Source organism: Peromyscus maniculatus, chromosome 9 (assembly GCF_049852395.1).
Source record: "Peromyscus maniculatus bairdii isolate BWxNUB_F1_BW_parent chromosome 9, HU_Pman_BW_mat_3.1, whole genome shotgun sequence".
NCBI lineage: Eukaryota > Metazoa > Chordata > Mammalia > Rodentia > Cricetidae > Peromyscus > Peromyscus maniculatus.
Genome location: NC_134860.1, coordinates 25,528,637 through 25,545,934, shown reverse-complemented (window position 1 = coordinate 25,545,934; position 17,298 = coordinate 25,528,637). Strand labels below are relative to the sequence as shown.

At 41.2% G+C, this 17,298-nt stretch overlaps 1 protein-coding gene across 2 annotated transcripts in view; it reads left to right on the top strand.

Annotated features, from left to right (window-relative positions):
• Synpr (synaptoporin) overlaps positions 1-17,298 on the top strand; it is a 359,507-nt gene that overhangs the window by 273,777 nt on the left and 68,432 nt on the right. For both annotated transcript variants that reach the window (XM_006975084.4, XM_006975085.4), the window contains one exon: positions 14,363-14,561. In XM_006975084.4, coding sequence (XP_006975146.1) covers positions 14,363-14,561 — 199 coding nt within the window. The remainder of the gene's footprint in view (positions 1-14,362; positions 14,562-17,298) is intronic.

The following is a 17,298-nucleotide window of genomic DNA, read 5'->3' as shown; positions in this document are numbered from 1 at the left end:
AGGAATATGTGTAGGTAAGCAAAAACATCAGCTACCTATTTTGTGGTGGGTACTCCTATTTCCTCATATAGGAAATCTCACATCTTTGGGCCTCATTCTGTGGCTCTTCTTCAGCAATGAGATGAATGATGGATAGTCCTTGATTGCATTCTGTAAACTTCATTATGCAATATCTAATGCTAGCCTCTCATTCTACATGTAGTGCCTGAAAGACCAGGGAACATTTGGAATCTGAGATAAAGGTTCCTAGTTTTGAGTCAGGCATCAACAATCAACTAACTAGCTAGCTAGTCCTTCCTCCAGCTGTTTGTCAGAGCATTTTTTACTCAGTATCTGCCAAGGACAAGGAGCTGGTATACTCATGAATGATTACTATAGAAACCTTTTAGTAGTGTGATGATTCATATGCAGTAATACTAAGTAACAGACACCTCTCTACAAGGTTAAATAAAAGCCCATGTAAATGGTTATTTGAGCTAGATGAACCAAATTACCAAAACCGGTCATGAGAGAAGTAAAATAACTTGAAAGAAGTCAAAGTTCTTGTCCAGAGTCACAGTTCTCAAATGCCAGGCCTTAGGGAAAGTCCCTACACATTCTACACACATGGTGGAGGGCCACACACTGAAGCATGAGGACTACATCCTTGGATAGTTATCATATTGGAAATAAAAACTAAGCATGGTATCAGATGTGAGAATATATAAGCATACATCTGATTGGCAATCAGAAAATGACTGAATCATACTTCACATCATGTCTGTAACATGCCACTGTCTACTTCAGAAAGAGAGAATGAGAGTGGACATGGCAGATAGCATCCTAGTAATGTTAGGAAAATAGTGTTTTTCTCATGGGGTACAGGAAAGGAACACCCCCCAGGAGTTTCTGAGACATCCTTGGGATTTTAATGAAGCTAGTTTTTTTTATGTTAAGTATTTCTTGGAAGCTAAAGAAAATTGTTGTGCATCTATTTATGTAGACTTATTTGTACCATTTGTTCACATATGTTTGACCTTGATTTTTAATTTTCAAGAAGAGAAGTGAATATAGGTTTTATTCTTTTCTATTTAAATAGTCTATGAATTAAGAGGAAAAAATCCTAGAAGATAACCTGTAATGTATAACAAGAGAAGGCTGCTTATTGACACATTGCTATGGCTTTGTTGGACCTTTCCAGTGATTAATACCATTTATCTTTTTGTTTTCCATTTTCCTTTCTTTAAAACACTGTTTTGATGCTGTGTCATAGCCTTGCAATATACTCTCAGAAAGTCTCTACAATCTTCCCAAACGAATCCTTGCTAGCTATTATATTAAACTGTCTTCCACTGAAGAATTCAAATTGAGGTGATTGAATTAGAGACAGGAGTTTGAGACACTGGTTTGGACATGCAGAAAGTGATTGAGCTAGACATAACATGATGGAAGATTGCCAGAGAGTAGCCACAGCATGCTAATTTTAGAGCCATTGAGAATGGCAAGCCATGGTGTTTCTTTTCGTGAGCAGCCTGAAAGGCAAAGCAAGTCCTATTCTCAGCACCAATTTCCCTTCTGTAGCCAAGAAAAATGTAGCCATTGCTTTAAAAAAATTTTCATAAAAAACAATATTGTCTAGGGGCAATATGGGGTCACTCCAGGAACCTCCAAATCAGATTCAACTAAAACTAATTGAACAAGAAAAATCATTTCCCCTTAGTTAAGTAATAGTTGTGCTAAAATTATTTTCTCTTCTAGAATATTTTCCATTGAATGCCTTGGAGAAAGTCTTCTAACACAGACACACAGGCTCAGGCTCACACAAGCATGCATACACTTACATTCTTCTGGCCTTTTTGCTGAAGGTCAGCCTCTACCTCAGACACTGGAGAAGCAGCTGGAGTGCTCTTCCTTTGAGAGTTTCAAGTACATTGACAAGCTGTCTCTTTGTTTAAGCAATGGATTCTTAGAGAACTAGCTTCTCATGTACACTATTCTCAAAGTCTACCTGTTTCCTCACCACGTGGTGTACAAGAAACTGGTTCAGATGAATGCCTGGAGGAGATTCAATAGCATCTGGCCTGAGTGTGTGTAGCAGACTCAGGAGGAAGAACACTCACCTGGCAGTCAGAACTGTTGGCAGACCACTTACATTGGTTTGTCCTCCCCTGTGCTCAGCTTCAAGTGTCCCCATTTATAGAATAAGGATAACAGTGATTTGCCTCTCAGGGCTGTCATAGGGATGTAGGAATTACAACATTCAGGGCGTGGAGCACAGTGGCTAGCACGAATGACAGCAATCAACACCCAGTGGCCCCTTCTGTTACTGTTACCATCAACAATGGCAAAATTTCCTAAGGAAATGCAGTCTCCCCCTCCTAACATGAATTGCACATACTTTAGCTCCAGTCTAGAACCCTCCAATCTGTCATTTCCCCAGTTCCCTGGGCTCTTATTCTTAACACTAAACTTTTCTCTATAATTCAACTAAGCAACCAGTCCCCTGGGAGACCTAGACTGGCATAAGCCCAGAAAGCCTCCATCCTAACAGCCACTGCCATCTTTTGGAATAGATCATTCATGTACCCTTTGCATTAGAACAAAGCTCTGATTGCAGAAATCATCTCCATGTTGTTTATGATGGAATCTGTAATTCCTAGCATAACGCCCATTGTGAAGTTGATGAGTGAATTAGTATATTGCAGATGAGACATATAGTGGGAAGATAGTCTGGGGAAGGACCAAGTCTACTTGGTTGTTTCTGGGGAGAACTCAGAACTGCAGCTGTGCTGCATGGGTAGAGGATGGGATCATCTGCTGGGAATGTCTGGAGGGCAGGTTTCTGAGGAGCTTCTCCAACAGAGTCCCCAGCTCAGAGGACCCCATGGATCCCATCTTTTCTTCTTGTCCTTGTGTCTTTTCCCTGAAACACTAGGAATTTCTCCTCCCTGGAAATGGAGTGGTGGAAGTTCCAATAAACCTGTAGCAGGGAGCTAGAACTATGGAACTGTGGAACTTTCACCATATGGCTTTGATCAAGTCCTTTCACCTCCAAGTCCTGCTTTCCTCTTGTAGAGCACATAGCCATTACTTCCTACAGAAGCAGGATTTTCTTCTAGATAAAAGACCTTTTAATAATTTGATGAACTCCCTCCCTCCTTTCCTTCTCTCCTCTCTTAACAAATATTTACTGACTGTTTACCACAAAACCAATGTGACTAGGTTCTCAGTAATAAAGATTTAGCAGAACAAGATCCTTGTCCCCACGTCCTGCTCTCAGTCTAGAGCCATGGTTTTCAACCTTCCTAATGCTTCGACCCTTTAATACAGTTGCTCATGTTGTGTTGCTCTCCAAACCTAGAATTATTTTCATTGCTACTTCAAAACTCTGATTTTACTACTGTTATGAAATGTAATGTAAATATTTTTGGAGATAGAGGTTTGTCAGAGGGGTCACAGCCCACAGATTGAGAACCATTAGTCTAGTGGGAGAGAAAAGCGAAACACGGATTCACAATCAGTAGGGTTTCCTCATGCAGAGGCAAGGCAATGAAAGGCATGAAACAAGATGATCACTGGAGCATGGCTATAGCAGGAATGTGTTCTTTAGCTTGGGTGATCAGGTGGAGATATTTTTGGGCTGAGACTCGAACAAAGACAGGAAGCTGGACATTGGTAGGGGTTCAAGGGCACTAAATGTGTGGTGAATGAGTGGATAATTTTATAAGAAAACAAAAAGCTACTGGGTTTGACTGTAGCAAAGAAGTAGGCAAGAACCATATTAGGATTTTCTTGTGAGCTGTGTCAATGGTTTTGGTTTCAATCCTGCATTTAAAGGATATGTAGGCCATTGAAACTTTACAAAAGCATTTGGATTTTAAAGTCAACTGTATTAACTAAACTTTCCATTTAATTTAGAATTAGAACGTTTACATAGTGAACATTAGTGGCATCTACATCCAAGCTCCCTAAGAACACTGTGCCCCATTACCACACCTGGGCCTCATAGAAAGACATTGTGAGACTGGTAATTCTCCTTTTTCTATTTTCTGAGAAAATCAGAGCTTTCAACAATAAAGAGAGGGCTCTGGATATGGGATCAGTTGTAGAGCACATAGAGCTCTGGACTTGAACCTCAGCTCCAAAGCAGAGGAACAAAGCAAACAAGAGAGACATGACACTTGTCATATAGCTCATGGTTGGCAGAGATTCTTTTTGTTGCCTTTCGAGCTGATGGGAAAACCACCAAAGGAGAGCTTTACAATGGGCAGGAAACAGGAACAAACACACTGTGTGTTAGGGCTACAAGCACTCTGGTGTTTTGGAAATAGCGTGCCGTTGGCTGGACTGGTGCTTGAGTCTCAACTGCACGTTGTCCTGGGGACTAGGATAGATGAGGCTAGTAGTGGCAGGGGGAAGGACTTCAGTGAAACAGTCCAGATCTGAACACTTTAAAATATAATTATTTCCATTTTCCACCAGCCACCAAAATGATAAACTTTTAAATCATTTTTGGCTTTAGGAAACTAAACATGAGAAATTAGTATAAAATATTCAAAGCATTCACCAATGAACTATTTAGGAAATTGTTTTAGTTTCTTTGTTATGTATCTCTGTATGGTAACCTGTACAATGTGGTAACTCATCCATCATATTTATACAGATCCTATAACTGTTAAGACTATGACAACTCTTTCTTTAAAAGATGTTTTGGGCATCTTGCAATAAAAGTATGTGGGCTGACATAGTTCAGCTAGCAAAGTGCTTGCAGCACAAGTGTGGGACTTGAGATCAGTCCCAGAACTCCTGGGCAAAAGCGAGGCGTGGTGGTGTGTGCTTGTAACTGCAGCACCAGGGAAACAGGAATGGGGGCCTGCAAACCTAGCCAAACTGGCAAGTTCTAGGCAAGTAAGAGACCCTGTCTCAAAAGAAGGTGGATGGCGTTCCTGAGGATTTCACCCAAGATACACCCTCGCCTGCACACATGCGCATACAAACACAGAGTGGGCTGATGCCCCTTTGTGTTTTATGTTTTTAGGTTGATCCGTGGAAGAAAATTATTGTACTTTTCTTCTTCAAACATATCTGTACTTTTCACAGAATTAATGAATCAAATCATTTTACTTGAATTTAAATCAAATGTCAGCTGGGAGAGACTGTGCCCTCCCTCATCATAGTAGTATATTTTTGAATGTTGCAAATACATTTCATTCAAATCTTTTGGATGGTTTACTCACAAAATCTTTCTTTAGCAATCAAATAAAATGAGCATATGTTCAGGTTTTCAGCTGAACATCCAAGATCCTTTTAAAAACTCTCTGGAACTATTTTTTCCCTCACAACTTACTTGGGTACAGTACCAAAGAGGACCAACAAGAGATGAATTTTACTTCAGATAAATGGGTAACCTTATTATCTATTTTACTTTGGCAATGGAGAAGCCATCTGAATTTTCTATTACTCAAATTCTATTTGAAGAAACCAAAATGAATAAATCATAGCTGGTGAGCACAGAGATATCTCTTTGTGAGTCATCATAAGGTTTTTATAGCTTTATTGCTCTCAGTTCAACTCCTGGCCATACCTTGCCTCTGCAGAACCATTCTTTTTAATTACCTGCAGGCTTCTGTTTCATTTCAAAAATTCCAATGCAAATGCGTGTGTGGGGGAGTGTGGGGGTGTGTGTGTGTGTGTGTGTGTGTGTGTGTGTGTGTGTGTCTGTTAAAATTTGGAGAGTTCTTTGTTCCCAACAAAATATCTTTTGATGAAAAGATGGGATCTCTTTTCTGGGAGCTGGGGAGTGGGCAAGAGTTTTTTAGCCTCACATGTATGAATACAGTTAATGATGCAGAAAGGAGTATTGTTTGCAGTAACCTTGATTACATTTTCCAACATCTCACTCAGTTTCCTGTGGGAGGAAAAAACAATAAAGTGAAGAGGACAAAAAGTAACAGAAAGTTCCTTCTGTGGTGACAATAAACACAGTTCATGTATAAGCGAATCGGGGACAAGCACCCCTGTTGTTTTGAAGAACATTTTGTCTTTCACTGTTTTTTATCCTTTTTGAAGAACTAATTTCTAGTGAGTAGACACTGCTGTTACAAACCTTGATGATCAGACTGCTTTGTATTTAATCAAGGTTAGTATCAAACGTGTGCAAATATGATTCTGTCTGCCTAAGCCATACCACGAAGATGAAAAAGCTGAACTCCATCATTGAGGTCAAGCACATTGGGTGGAGAAAGCATCATCTCAAAGCCTGCTGCCTCACCCCAAGGCTCTGTGAGAAGGATGTTGGTACTGGGCTGTTTTATGTTCTGCTTTGGCATTGCAGAAAGCCTGGCAGTAACTCTTGTTCTCCAAGGTTCTCTAGGTACTCTGGTCCTCAGGGCAACTTCCAGTGAGTGAGCCTTGCATTCTGATAACAGTTTTCCATTCACCTATGAGAGAAGAGATTTTTCTATCTTAAGCAACCTGAGCCTAGTTGCTAGGGCATTTTCAGTTCTCCCCGTGGTATGGGAGAATTTCTCAGGGCTGTATTCAAACTTTACTGTGTACTCTCATACCATTTCCATCCTAAACAGACATTAACCAAAGACTCTTAGGTGGAAGCAGTTTCCCCAGACTTTGACCACAGAATAAAAATAAGTCTTTTGAAGTGTAAGTGGCATCAACAATAACCTTCTTTAAATATATGTCTTTAGAGCTAGCTTAAGATGGTCACAGTCCCCAAACTCTCTTGAAACCATTATGTCAGTAAGTCTCCCCATTTGTTAGTAAAGGGGATAATGAGACAATCTGAGCACTGATATCAGTGCTTCAGATTTAAATGAGATAACGTGGAAAAGCTTCTGGCATCATGTCTGGAGTATTTTGGACTCAATAAATGTCCACTGGTGATTGGCATCTAACAGAAGCAGATGTGAAATCAGTCAGCTCCCTAAATAGCAGCACCAAACACCATCCTTCAGACACAATAAGAAAACCTGAGGTCGCAAACAGAGGTCCGTCCTTCCCAACCTTCTAGACGAAGTCGTTGACTCTGTCCTAGGGCCTCTAATGATAGATATATGTGTTCCCTGAATCTCCCTGAATGAAAGGAGTTGAGCATCATGTGGAGCACAGTGGTCGAAAACTTACAAATAGACTTTGGACCAATGCAAACAACTCAAAGATGGGTGTCAGGAAGTCTGGGCTCTTCCTTATGTCAGCAGCGTGATCTCCAACTAGTCTTCCCAAATGACTGAGCTTCAACTCTATTGTCTGTGAACTGGGAGGGACACTTAGGAGAAAGAATGGAGATGTAGTCTGTGAAAGAGGTGAACCCCTGGGGTAGTAGTAACTTATGGAGTGAATCATATTAGCTAAGTAAGTCAGTGTGTACATGTATGTAAATGCAACAAAACCTTTCCTCACACATATACACAAACATATCTAGCAAAAAGAAAGAAAAATCTTCTAAAATCAGAAACTTGCAAACTAGGGAGAGAGAAACAAATGATAAACAGTAAAGCGGAGCCCCATCCTAAGAACTGAAAGTCCCAGAGAAAAGAGTAAAGCTATAGAACAGGTGAGGCGCCATGATCTGTCAGTGGCCCTCTGGTCTTCCCTACCCACTGCCATTCTGATTACAGAATGATTGAAATGGAGCACAGCAGCTCGACTTCCACTTTGCCTTGGACTTTCACAGCGCTTGGAGGATGGCTTCACTGTCTATCACTCAGACCCTCACTCTTGGATTAGTAGGGCCTTAGACCTGTGTGTGCTCCACCTGCTGAAAGACACTGCAGGAATCTCAAAAGCTTTGTCACCGTTCAGTCATGGTCCATTGCTCCCTAGAGCTGGGCCTGTGCTGGACACTACACAGTGCCTCACTTTCTACACAGAAGCACTCTTAGGACCACAATTTCAGATCACTTGCCCCCTGCTTCTTCTGAGACAGGGAGGAGAACAAGTCCTGGTAAGATATGGGATCTAGGAAGGTTTTCATGATGTTATATTGGTCAGTGTGCAGAGTTCCAACTAGCATGGCTGAGTATATATTTTTTAATGCACACACTTCAATGTGGTAGCATAATGAACAATGTCTTAGAATCTTATTCCACATAAACTCCACCTATTTGATGAGTTTTTGCCATTGGATGAGATAGTGTGGAGCAGCTGGCTTGCTCATTTTAACATAAGCATTCAGCTGGACATTCAAGTTTGTTGTAACCTTTCAAGCAGAGAGGCAAAAACTGGCATCAGTTATTCAAATGGTGTCCTTTTGACCTGCCTGCATGCAAGACGCATCTGTGCCATCCATGAGACACAAGAGCTCAGCTAGCTCACTATACACTTCAAGCCTCTGTTTCCCCATCTGTAATATAGTGAGAGTAACAGTGCTTTGCTAAGACAAACAAGTGAGAATAAAGCATAGTGACTCAATGTACAAAAATGTTACTGGTTGTTATTACAAATACTGTTATTTTTATGTGTGTCCATGTGTTGTACACATGCACTTGTGTATGTATGTTCACATGTGGGGGCCCACATGTGAAGTGTATGTGTAAGTTTGTACATGCAAGTAGGACTCAAGATTGATGTTGGGCGTCTTCCTCAATCATTTTTTTACCCTCTTTGAGGACAGAACTTTCAGTTGGACCCAGAGACCAGTATTTTGTGTGAGTGCTGTTGATCAGAACTCTGGTCCTCATGTGTGCACGGCAGTATCTTATCCACTGAGCCATCTCCCAGCCCACTAACACCATTATTCATAAAGCAATACCAGACAGCCTTTTCCAAACTGCTGAAGAGATGGGATCATTTAATATTCTTCCAATTCCTCCAAACAAAACTCAAAACCTTATACTCATGGTGACTCCTTTAGTTTAGTTGGAGAGTCATGCACTGTTCTAAATGGCTCCATGGGTATACTGCTAATTTTTTTAAGAGAAAAACTACTCTAAAATGGAAGCCTTTTATTGACAGACAAAATGCAGTAAAACTCAGCAAAATTCAATTACCCCTTGATTGGGTCAGGTCAACCAAGAAGGGAATGAGGGAATTGTACATTTGAAATCAACAAATTGAATTGGGTTCCTTTTGCGACCTCAGCAATTGCTTCCTTACTTCTTCACAAGATCAGAGGTGGACCTGACAGCTTCCAGATTCTCAGCAGGCATGCTCTATCTCTAGGGAACAGCTTCTGTCCCTTGTTTAGCTTCTAAATTAATGATGTTTGCTCAGAAAATTATTGCAGCTGCAAAATATGTGCTGACGGTAACTTCTCTTCTTTTGCAACAATACACACAGAGATGCAAATATATATACATGTTGCTTAAAAGAACCTGTGCATGCATGTTGAGTTGAGGTGTAGATGTGTGTAGTGATATACAACATTGTTTTGTTTAAACAGCATGACCAAAATCAACTTGAGAAGGAAAAGGTTCATTTCATCTTACAACTCGGGAAGTCAGGGAAGGAACTCATTCGGGAACCTGGAGGCAGACACTGGAACAAAGAACATGGGTGGGCATTGCATACTGGCTTGCTCTCTTTGGTTTACCCAGCCTGCCCCAGGGTGGCACTCCCTCCCACACCAATCATTAGTCAAGAAGATGCCCTATAGACTTGCCTATAGGCCAGCCTGATGGAACCATTTTCTCATTTGAGGTTCCTCTTTCTAGATGACTCTAGCTTATGTCAAGTCGATACAAACAACCAGGACAACCATCATGCAACATTCAAAGGCATGCAGGATGAACTATTATGCTCCAACAACTCTGAGCTGACATCCTCCTTCATGAATTGTCTTCACCCTTTCCTTCAAATGAAGTGCTCATTTAGAACCTCACTTTCATTTCTCTGTCTCCTGATTTCACATCAGTAATGGTAGAGAAGCCAAACATTCCACTACATATCATTGGCATTAATAGCACAATAAAGTTTGTATTTTGGTTTTGTTTCTTTTTACAAATGAGCGCAGTTAACAATTTAAGTTAACCAGATGAATCAACATTAGAGATAATGTTATTCAACTAGTGATGTAGAAAACTAGGCTAATTTTGTCATCTCTTTCCTCCTGAAGCCTCTGTCCTCTGCTAGAATGCCCCAGGTGCTGTACTTCAGAAGCAGGAACCTGCTTGATGGCGACACACTGATCTTGAAGCGTATCCTGGCATATCTCCAAATAGCTGCAGCAGGGAATGTGGGTTTTGCTTACCTTGTGTTTTGGTTTTGTTTAAGGTGCTGTTTATACTGAGACAATATTGCTAATGTTCAGATGAAAGCCAACATCTATAACACAATTCTCACAGCCCCGCCCCATGCTCAGTGGATGTCTCTGGCTGCTTCTTGTTCTCTTTTCACACCATCCATCTCCTTTTCCACCATCTGACAGCTTTCCCTATCCACACTGCACTCCCCACCCACACTGCATTCCCCACCCACACTGCATTCCCCACCCACACTGCATTCCTACCCACACTGCTCTTCCCCCTCCACACTGCACTACCCAAACACACTGCATTCCCCACCCACACTGCATTCCCCACCCACACTACTTCCCTATCCACACTGCATTCCCCACCCACATTGCACTTCCCCCTCCACACTGCACTACCCAAACACACTGCATTCCCCGCCCACACTGCATTCCCCACCCACACTACTTCCCTATCCACACTGCATTCCCCACCCACACTGCACTTCCCCCTCCACATTGCACTTCCCCCTCCACACTGCACTACCCAAACATACTGCATTCCCCACTCACACTGCATTCCCCACCCACATTGCAGTTCCCCTCCATACTGCATTCCCAAACACACTGCATTCCCCACCCACACTGCATTCCCCACCCACACTGCATTCCCCACCCACACTGCATTCCCTCAATGTGTTTGGCCCTTTCATATTCAGGGATTAGACACATGCTCATCTGTCTGTTTTGTAACATTTTAAAAATTTAATTCACTTACCAATTGATTCAACAATTTTATTGTCTTTTCTTATTTATGTGTTTTACTATATGTATGTCTGTGTAACTCATGCATTCCTGGTGCTCTCAGAGGCCAGAAGAGCCAGTGTGTATGCTAGAATTGGAATTACCAAGAGTTGTGAACTGCTGTACGGGTGCTATGAATCAAACTTGAATCCTCTGGAAGGGTAGCAAGTGCTATTAACTACTGAGCCATCTCTCCAGCCCCCCAATTTACTGTTTAAAATGTAGAGTGTGTTAGTATAATATAAGTATCTTCATAGCTGGATGGTGTGTGTCCATCATAGCAACTGATTCTAGAACTGCTTCATTACCCTGTAGATGTAACCAACCGTCTTATCAAAATAAGAAACCCAGAACCAAAGTAAAAGAGAAAGCCAAGAGGTCAGAGCTCAGAGCTAAAATCTTACCTCCTGCAGTGCTCCTAGCTTCCCTGAAAGAGAGCTACTTCCTGTGTGTCTGTCTTTAATAGTCTTTCTGTTCTGCCTTCTCATTGGTTGTAAGCCCAAACACATGACTGCCTCGTCACTGCCTGTAAGTACCGTCCTCCAGGTCTTAAAGGCGTATGTCTCCAATGCTGGCTGTATCCCTGAACACACAGAAATCTACCTAGCTCTTCTAACCACCACACTCTTGCTATGGCTCTAATAGCTCTGACCCCAGGGCAACTTTATTTATTAACATACAATTAAAATCGCATTTCAGTACAAATAAAATACCACCATATTACCCCCCACACAAATCTTAGGATGTTTGACCACCATGCCAAATTCTCCCATCACCAGCTACAGTGCAGCATTAAGCTGATTTTTAGCTCCATGGATTAGCTTATTCTAAATATTTGTATAAATAAAAGCATGCGGTATTTGACATTTTGTGTATGATTTCTTTCATTCAGCAAAAAAAAAAAAAATTCAAGGTTTCTTTGTGGTGTAGCAAGTATAAGAACTTTATTACTTTTATTGACAAGTAATAGTCCATTCCATGCCATGTTTTATCAAACAGTTTATCAACATTTGAATTGTTTGCATTTTTCCCACTAAGAAAAACACTGCATAAGAAAAAAACCTTATACTAGTTTCTGTGTGGACACAGTTAGCATTTCTCTTGCTTATGTACTTAGGAGTAGGTTTTGCAGTCCCACTAGCCATGAATGGGACATGAAGGTCAGCTTCCCTACATCTTGTGAGAATTTGCTGTTCTCAGAATCTTTACACAGGGTAGTCATCTGTGTGAACATAAAGAATGATCTCGTTTTCCTTCCTTAGCTTTTGATCTAGACAGTTTCTGGTCATTTCTGAAGCTATTGCTTAAAGATAAATTCTAGCAGGAAACTTCCCTTGACTACCCAATACCCAGAATAGGCCAGGATTTCCTTCAGAAAGTCCACTTTCCTCATTAAGACTGAGCTTCATCCTGAGCAGAATCCATTCCCTCTCTTGTTTCCCATCCCATGCCCAGCGCCCACTCATTGTGTGAAATAGAGAATTGCTTGTCAAAAAGTATGCTTGATGAATGACAGATTAAAGATAGGGAGGGAAGGTAAACGGTGGCTTGAGATCATCTGCTTCAGAATTAATATGATTAACTCTTCATTCTAATTCATTTTCTCACAGAGCAGGTTACTAAAGGAAATCTGATACAATCAGCAGAACTAGTGTTCCTGATGCCTGTGTCATACTACTGCTTAACTGTTTATCTGCTAAGAAAAAAGTCCTTCCACAAGTGGACAATATAAATGTCCTCCTAGGTGGAGAATTACATTAAAATAAAAAGAATATGTCTTTAAGAAATGAGGAGCTTAGGGGAACTGGATCTCCTCCTTCTGCTACCAATGCAGCATCTCTTCTAGGGCTTTTAGTGGGTCAGGAGGGCCGCACTCCATGTCACCTTTGAAAAGTCTGCTCCCAGCGGCCTGTGGGACGCCTTCTGAAAGCATTTATCCGAGCTGATGTCTTGATTAGCTAATATAAACAAGTTAATGTGGATGTTTTTAAAAAGACTCTGGAGTTAGACATGAATTTAAACCCCTGGCCCACCAAAACTAGCTGGGTGTCCTAAGACAGACTATGTGATCCTTCTTAGTTTCCATTTCTTTACCTGCAAGTGGTGAAGGGCAGCAAAGAGCCCACATTGTAGAGTTTATTACAGACACTAAGTTAAATGGTGTGTTCAAAATAGAATTTAACACAAATGAAACATTTTGTAAAGCTAGCTCTGTTGCTAGTAGTATTATTTCATGATTAGTGTTAATGTATAAACTGGTAAACTGCATGCACAGTTGACACTTTGAAAGATTATTTACATTTTCCTAAGTAAGAAAAAGTACTCCCTAAATATGAGTTGGGAATAGCTGTATGAACACTGTTACTTCTAGAGGCAATTTCCTAAGTGAAACTTCAGTGACCTTAACAAGCCTCCTTAATGTAGATTTCCAAGTGTCTGCATAGCAGGCATTTCAGAAGAATCTTGGTTCCTTGTACCAAATTACACTTGGTTCAGCTCACATCGTTGCAATATGCATGTAATGTGTGTTCCTTGGGTGTCTGAAGACTGGACAGGAAGTGTTGCTCAAACATTTTATTTGTCTTCACTGTGGACTATACTGTGCTGGATGCTCTCCTGAGGGAGCTCACGATGCAAAGACTCTAAAAGGCTGATCAAGTTAGGACCTGACAGTTAGAGACTCTTTGTTTATTCAAGTACTGAATGCCTAATAAAAGCCAGTGTTGTGGTACATAGAAAAGTGGAAAAGCCAATCCCATGCCATCCCAGAGATTGGTAGTCACCACTGAGGAAGCAATGCAGACAGGAATATACAGCAATCAAGCGTGTTATCTAGACAGCTTCACTGATAACAAACACCACAAATGTTATAAAGGAATGTGATGAGGTTAAAAATGTCCGAGTAAATGTTATAATTAAAATTTCAAAGATTAAAAGAGAAGAAGAAATACAATAAAAATGTCAAAAGGAAAGAAACCACTGTGGTAAGTCGTCATCAGGGGGTTCCCCAGGGAGGATGTGGAGCCTGGATGCTGAGGAGGCAAGCAGAGTCAGTGGGAGATAGATAGGAGGAGCTCAAGGCACTGAGGGAAGGGGCTGGAGACATAGCAGGCCGGGACCCAAGGCTGCTGGGCCGTGTTTGGAGAGAAAGGCCAGAATCTCACCAAAGGCTGTGCTCACTTCTGATTTTCTTTCCCTTCTCACCTCTGTGGATGAAATACCTCCTCTGTGGTACTGATTTCCACAGGGCTAGCTAGAATCTGTAACCTTGTCATTGAGTTCTCTGGTGGATGCTTCCCGGAGCTCCAACCTTATCTGACTTGACGTTAGCAGCTGTGACAGTGAGCATTTCATCTTCTACAATGCATTATGTCTTCTTGCCTCTGGTGGTTTCAGGCTGCACCAGGTGACCTTTGAAGTACCCACCTGTGAGGGAAAGGAGCGGCAGAAGCTGGCACTGGTTGGCGACTCCTCATCCTCAGCAGAATTCTTCGTCACCGTGGCTGTCTTCGCCTTTCTCTACTCTCTGGCCGCCACTGTGGTGTACATTTTCTTCCAGAACAAGTACCGCGAAAACAACCGGGGCCCACTCATTGTAAGTCGTTGTCTTTTTGAAACAACTTCTGTCCCTTTTAACTTCTTTGACTAATGTCTGAAGGGCTTTGGAGTCACCTGTGCCTCCGAGGCTGGTGTGTGAAAGGAAACATTATTTGTTATCATCCAAATCTCTTCGATCTACAACAGAAAGCACAGTGCCTACTTGTCCCTGTGCCCTGGCATGGGGATGAAGCACAGGATCTGGTAGAAACCAGTTTTAAAACAAAACAAACAATGGTTAGGAAGCCTGGGAGGCGCAGAGGAGTGAGACTTGCTGTGGCCTTGGAGGTCCAACATCATAGATTAGGCGGCCATTATTGATTTGTGCTGTTTTGAAATGCACTGTTTCCATATTGTAAGGTAACCTGAATACCCTCGCCCTCCACTCTCCCTGTCCCTCTCTGCTCTGTATGCTCCACTCTTCTCCCCACTCTCTTTCTGTCTCTCTCTGTCTCTCACACATTCTCCACTCTTCTCCCTGCTCTCATCCCTCCCTTCCATCACCCCACCACTGCATTCCATTCTCTTTGACAGTGGTTCAAAGACTCAGAGAGTTGTGATCGACATAGCCTTACATGTCCTAATATGACCATACACATGCCTGGGGAGATACAAACACTCTCCAGGAGATACATGGATATAGATAGTTTTAAGAAAAATAAATACATCTTACAACCTTTACAGGTACATTTACTTAAAATCTGTTTTCCTGAAATGACCTGCATCTAAAAATGCCTTACCAACGTCTTCTGTCAGTAACTGTGTCAACTGCCTCTGCCTCCAGGACAAAGTGCCTGAGATAACTGACTTACAAAGAGAAAAGGATGCCTTGGGCTTCTGGTTTTGGGGAATCACGGCTTGTGATTGGACAGATCTTTCATTCTTGGGGTGCCAAATAGCAATGATGAGGAGCTTGTGGGTGGAACAAACTGCTCACCTTATGGCCAGAAAACAAAAGAGTGAGTCTCAGGATCCCATAATCTCCTTCAAAGGTGCATTTCCCCGGGGCTAAGACTTCTCATAAGGCCCCATCTCCCTAGTATTCCACTATCTCCTCAAACCACCACTGTGGGAACTGATTATTTAATGCACAGACTTTGGGGGAACATTGAGTAACCAAGTAATAGCAATTATGTACTCCCAATTCATACAATAAAGCAGCCTTTCTTGCCATTCCAAAGCTTATCGCACAGCATCTTTACAAGATACAATTCATTGGAAGCAGTGGAAAGTGACTGTCTTACATATTGTCTGTAGTGTGAATCCTAACTGCTTTTAATGATAGAAACCTAGAACCAGATATGCGGGTAAATGCTGAAAGATCAGAGAGACAAAGAAGCCAGCCACTGTCACTTCTTAATCCTCATGCTGAGAGGGGCTGAGCTCCTGTCTCCTCCCACCTTGTATTCCTCTCTCCACCCAGCCACATCACTTCCTGTCTCTACCTCCCTAGTGCTTGGATCAAAGGCATGAGATCCCAAGTGCTGGGATTAAAGGCTTGTGCCACCACTGCATGGCCTCTATGGTTAACTAGTAGCTAGCTCTGCACTGTGATCTCCAGACAAGCTTTATTTGTTAGAGCACAAACAAAATATCACATTTCCCCTTCTTTGTCTAAAATTTAAAAAAGGTTATAATTAATGTAAGAAAAACTATATACAATAAGTACAATATTTACATAATATATGCAGGCAATAAATACATCAACAATGTCTAGTCTATAAACATTTGACAAATTCAGAAAAATACTCCATTATCTATCCTATTTTGGTGAGTCCAAAACATTGTACCTAATTCACATTTTGTTCTAACTTGAATTACCAAAATTTTCTTTTTATGTCTCTCAACCTTACACACTGTACATTTCTTTAGTGAATTTCTTTTCTGAATCTGGTAACAAGGAAAACTATAACTATAAAGTCTTCAATGCCATTAGAGACCCAAGAAGGAAATAAGTACGCAGGAAGTGCAAGCAAGGGACTTCCAAAAAATGTGAGAAATGACAAAAACAACTGGCTGCCTAGATAGTCACCTAAGGCTCCTTTACAACGTTGGGGCATCTATCTTCAACCTACAGGCCTAGAATATCTGGCAGACTTATCTGTGAAGCAGAATTTTCTGAAGGGCTGTCCTACCTTGTCTTGGCAAAGTTGGGCAGTCCTTTCATTTGTGTCCTGATTGTTGCATTTGAACAGCATACTGTTAGCAGTTGAGGCAAGGGCAGTTTCTTGCCCAGTGGCTAACTTTTGCCACAAAGAAAGCAAACTACATATGGAGTTTCTTCAATGCCCATCATCTTCTCTGAAGTAGATTGGTGCTATCAAGAGCAGACATGTCTCATTGTCATTAAAAAAAAACTATGCTATTAAAACATCTTTAATGCCATATTCAGATTTCTATAGTGCTTGAAGACCATCTGTCTACCTAAAATATATCTATTTAACCTTGAAAACATACCTAACATGACTATAAGTTTAATTGTAATAAGCAACTAACTACTAACCTGCATTTATTAATTAGACTGTAATAATAACATTTAATGACTAGCAATTTGCATTGCATTATTAAATGAGGTGTTTAGGTACAATACCATGAACAATATTAGAAATGCATGTACAGTGTGTTCTAACAAAACTAATCTCAACTTTGTATACAAAGATCCATATCAATGTTAAATATTTAAAACAAGTAGTTGCTTTTTGAAAGTAGATTCTATAATCTACCCTTTTATCCTA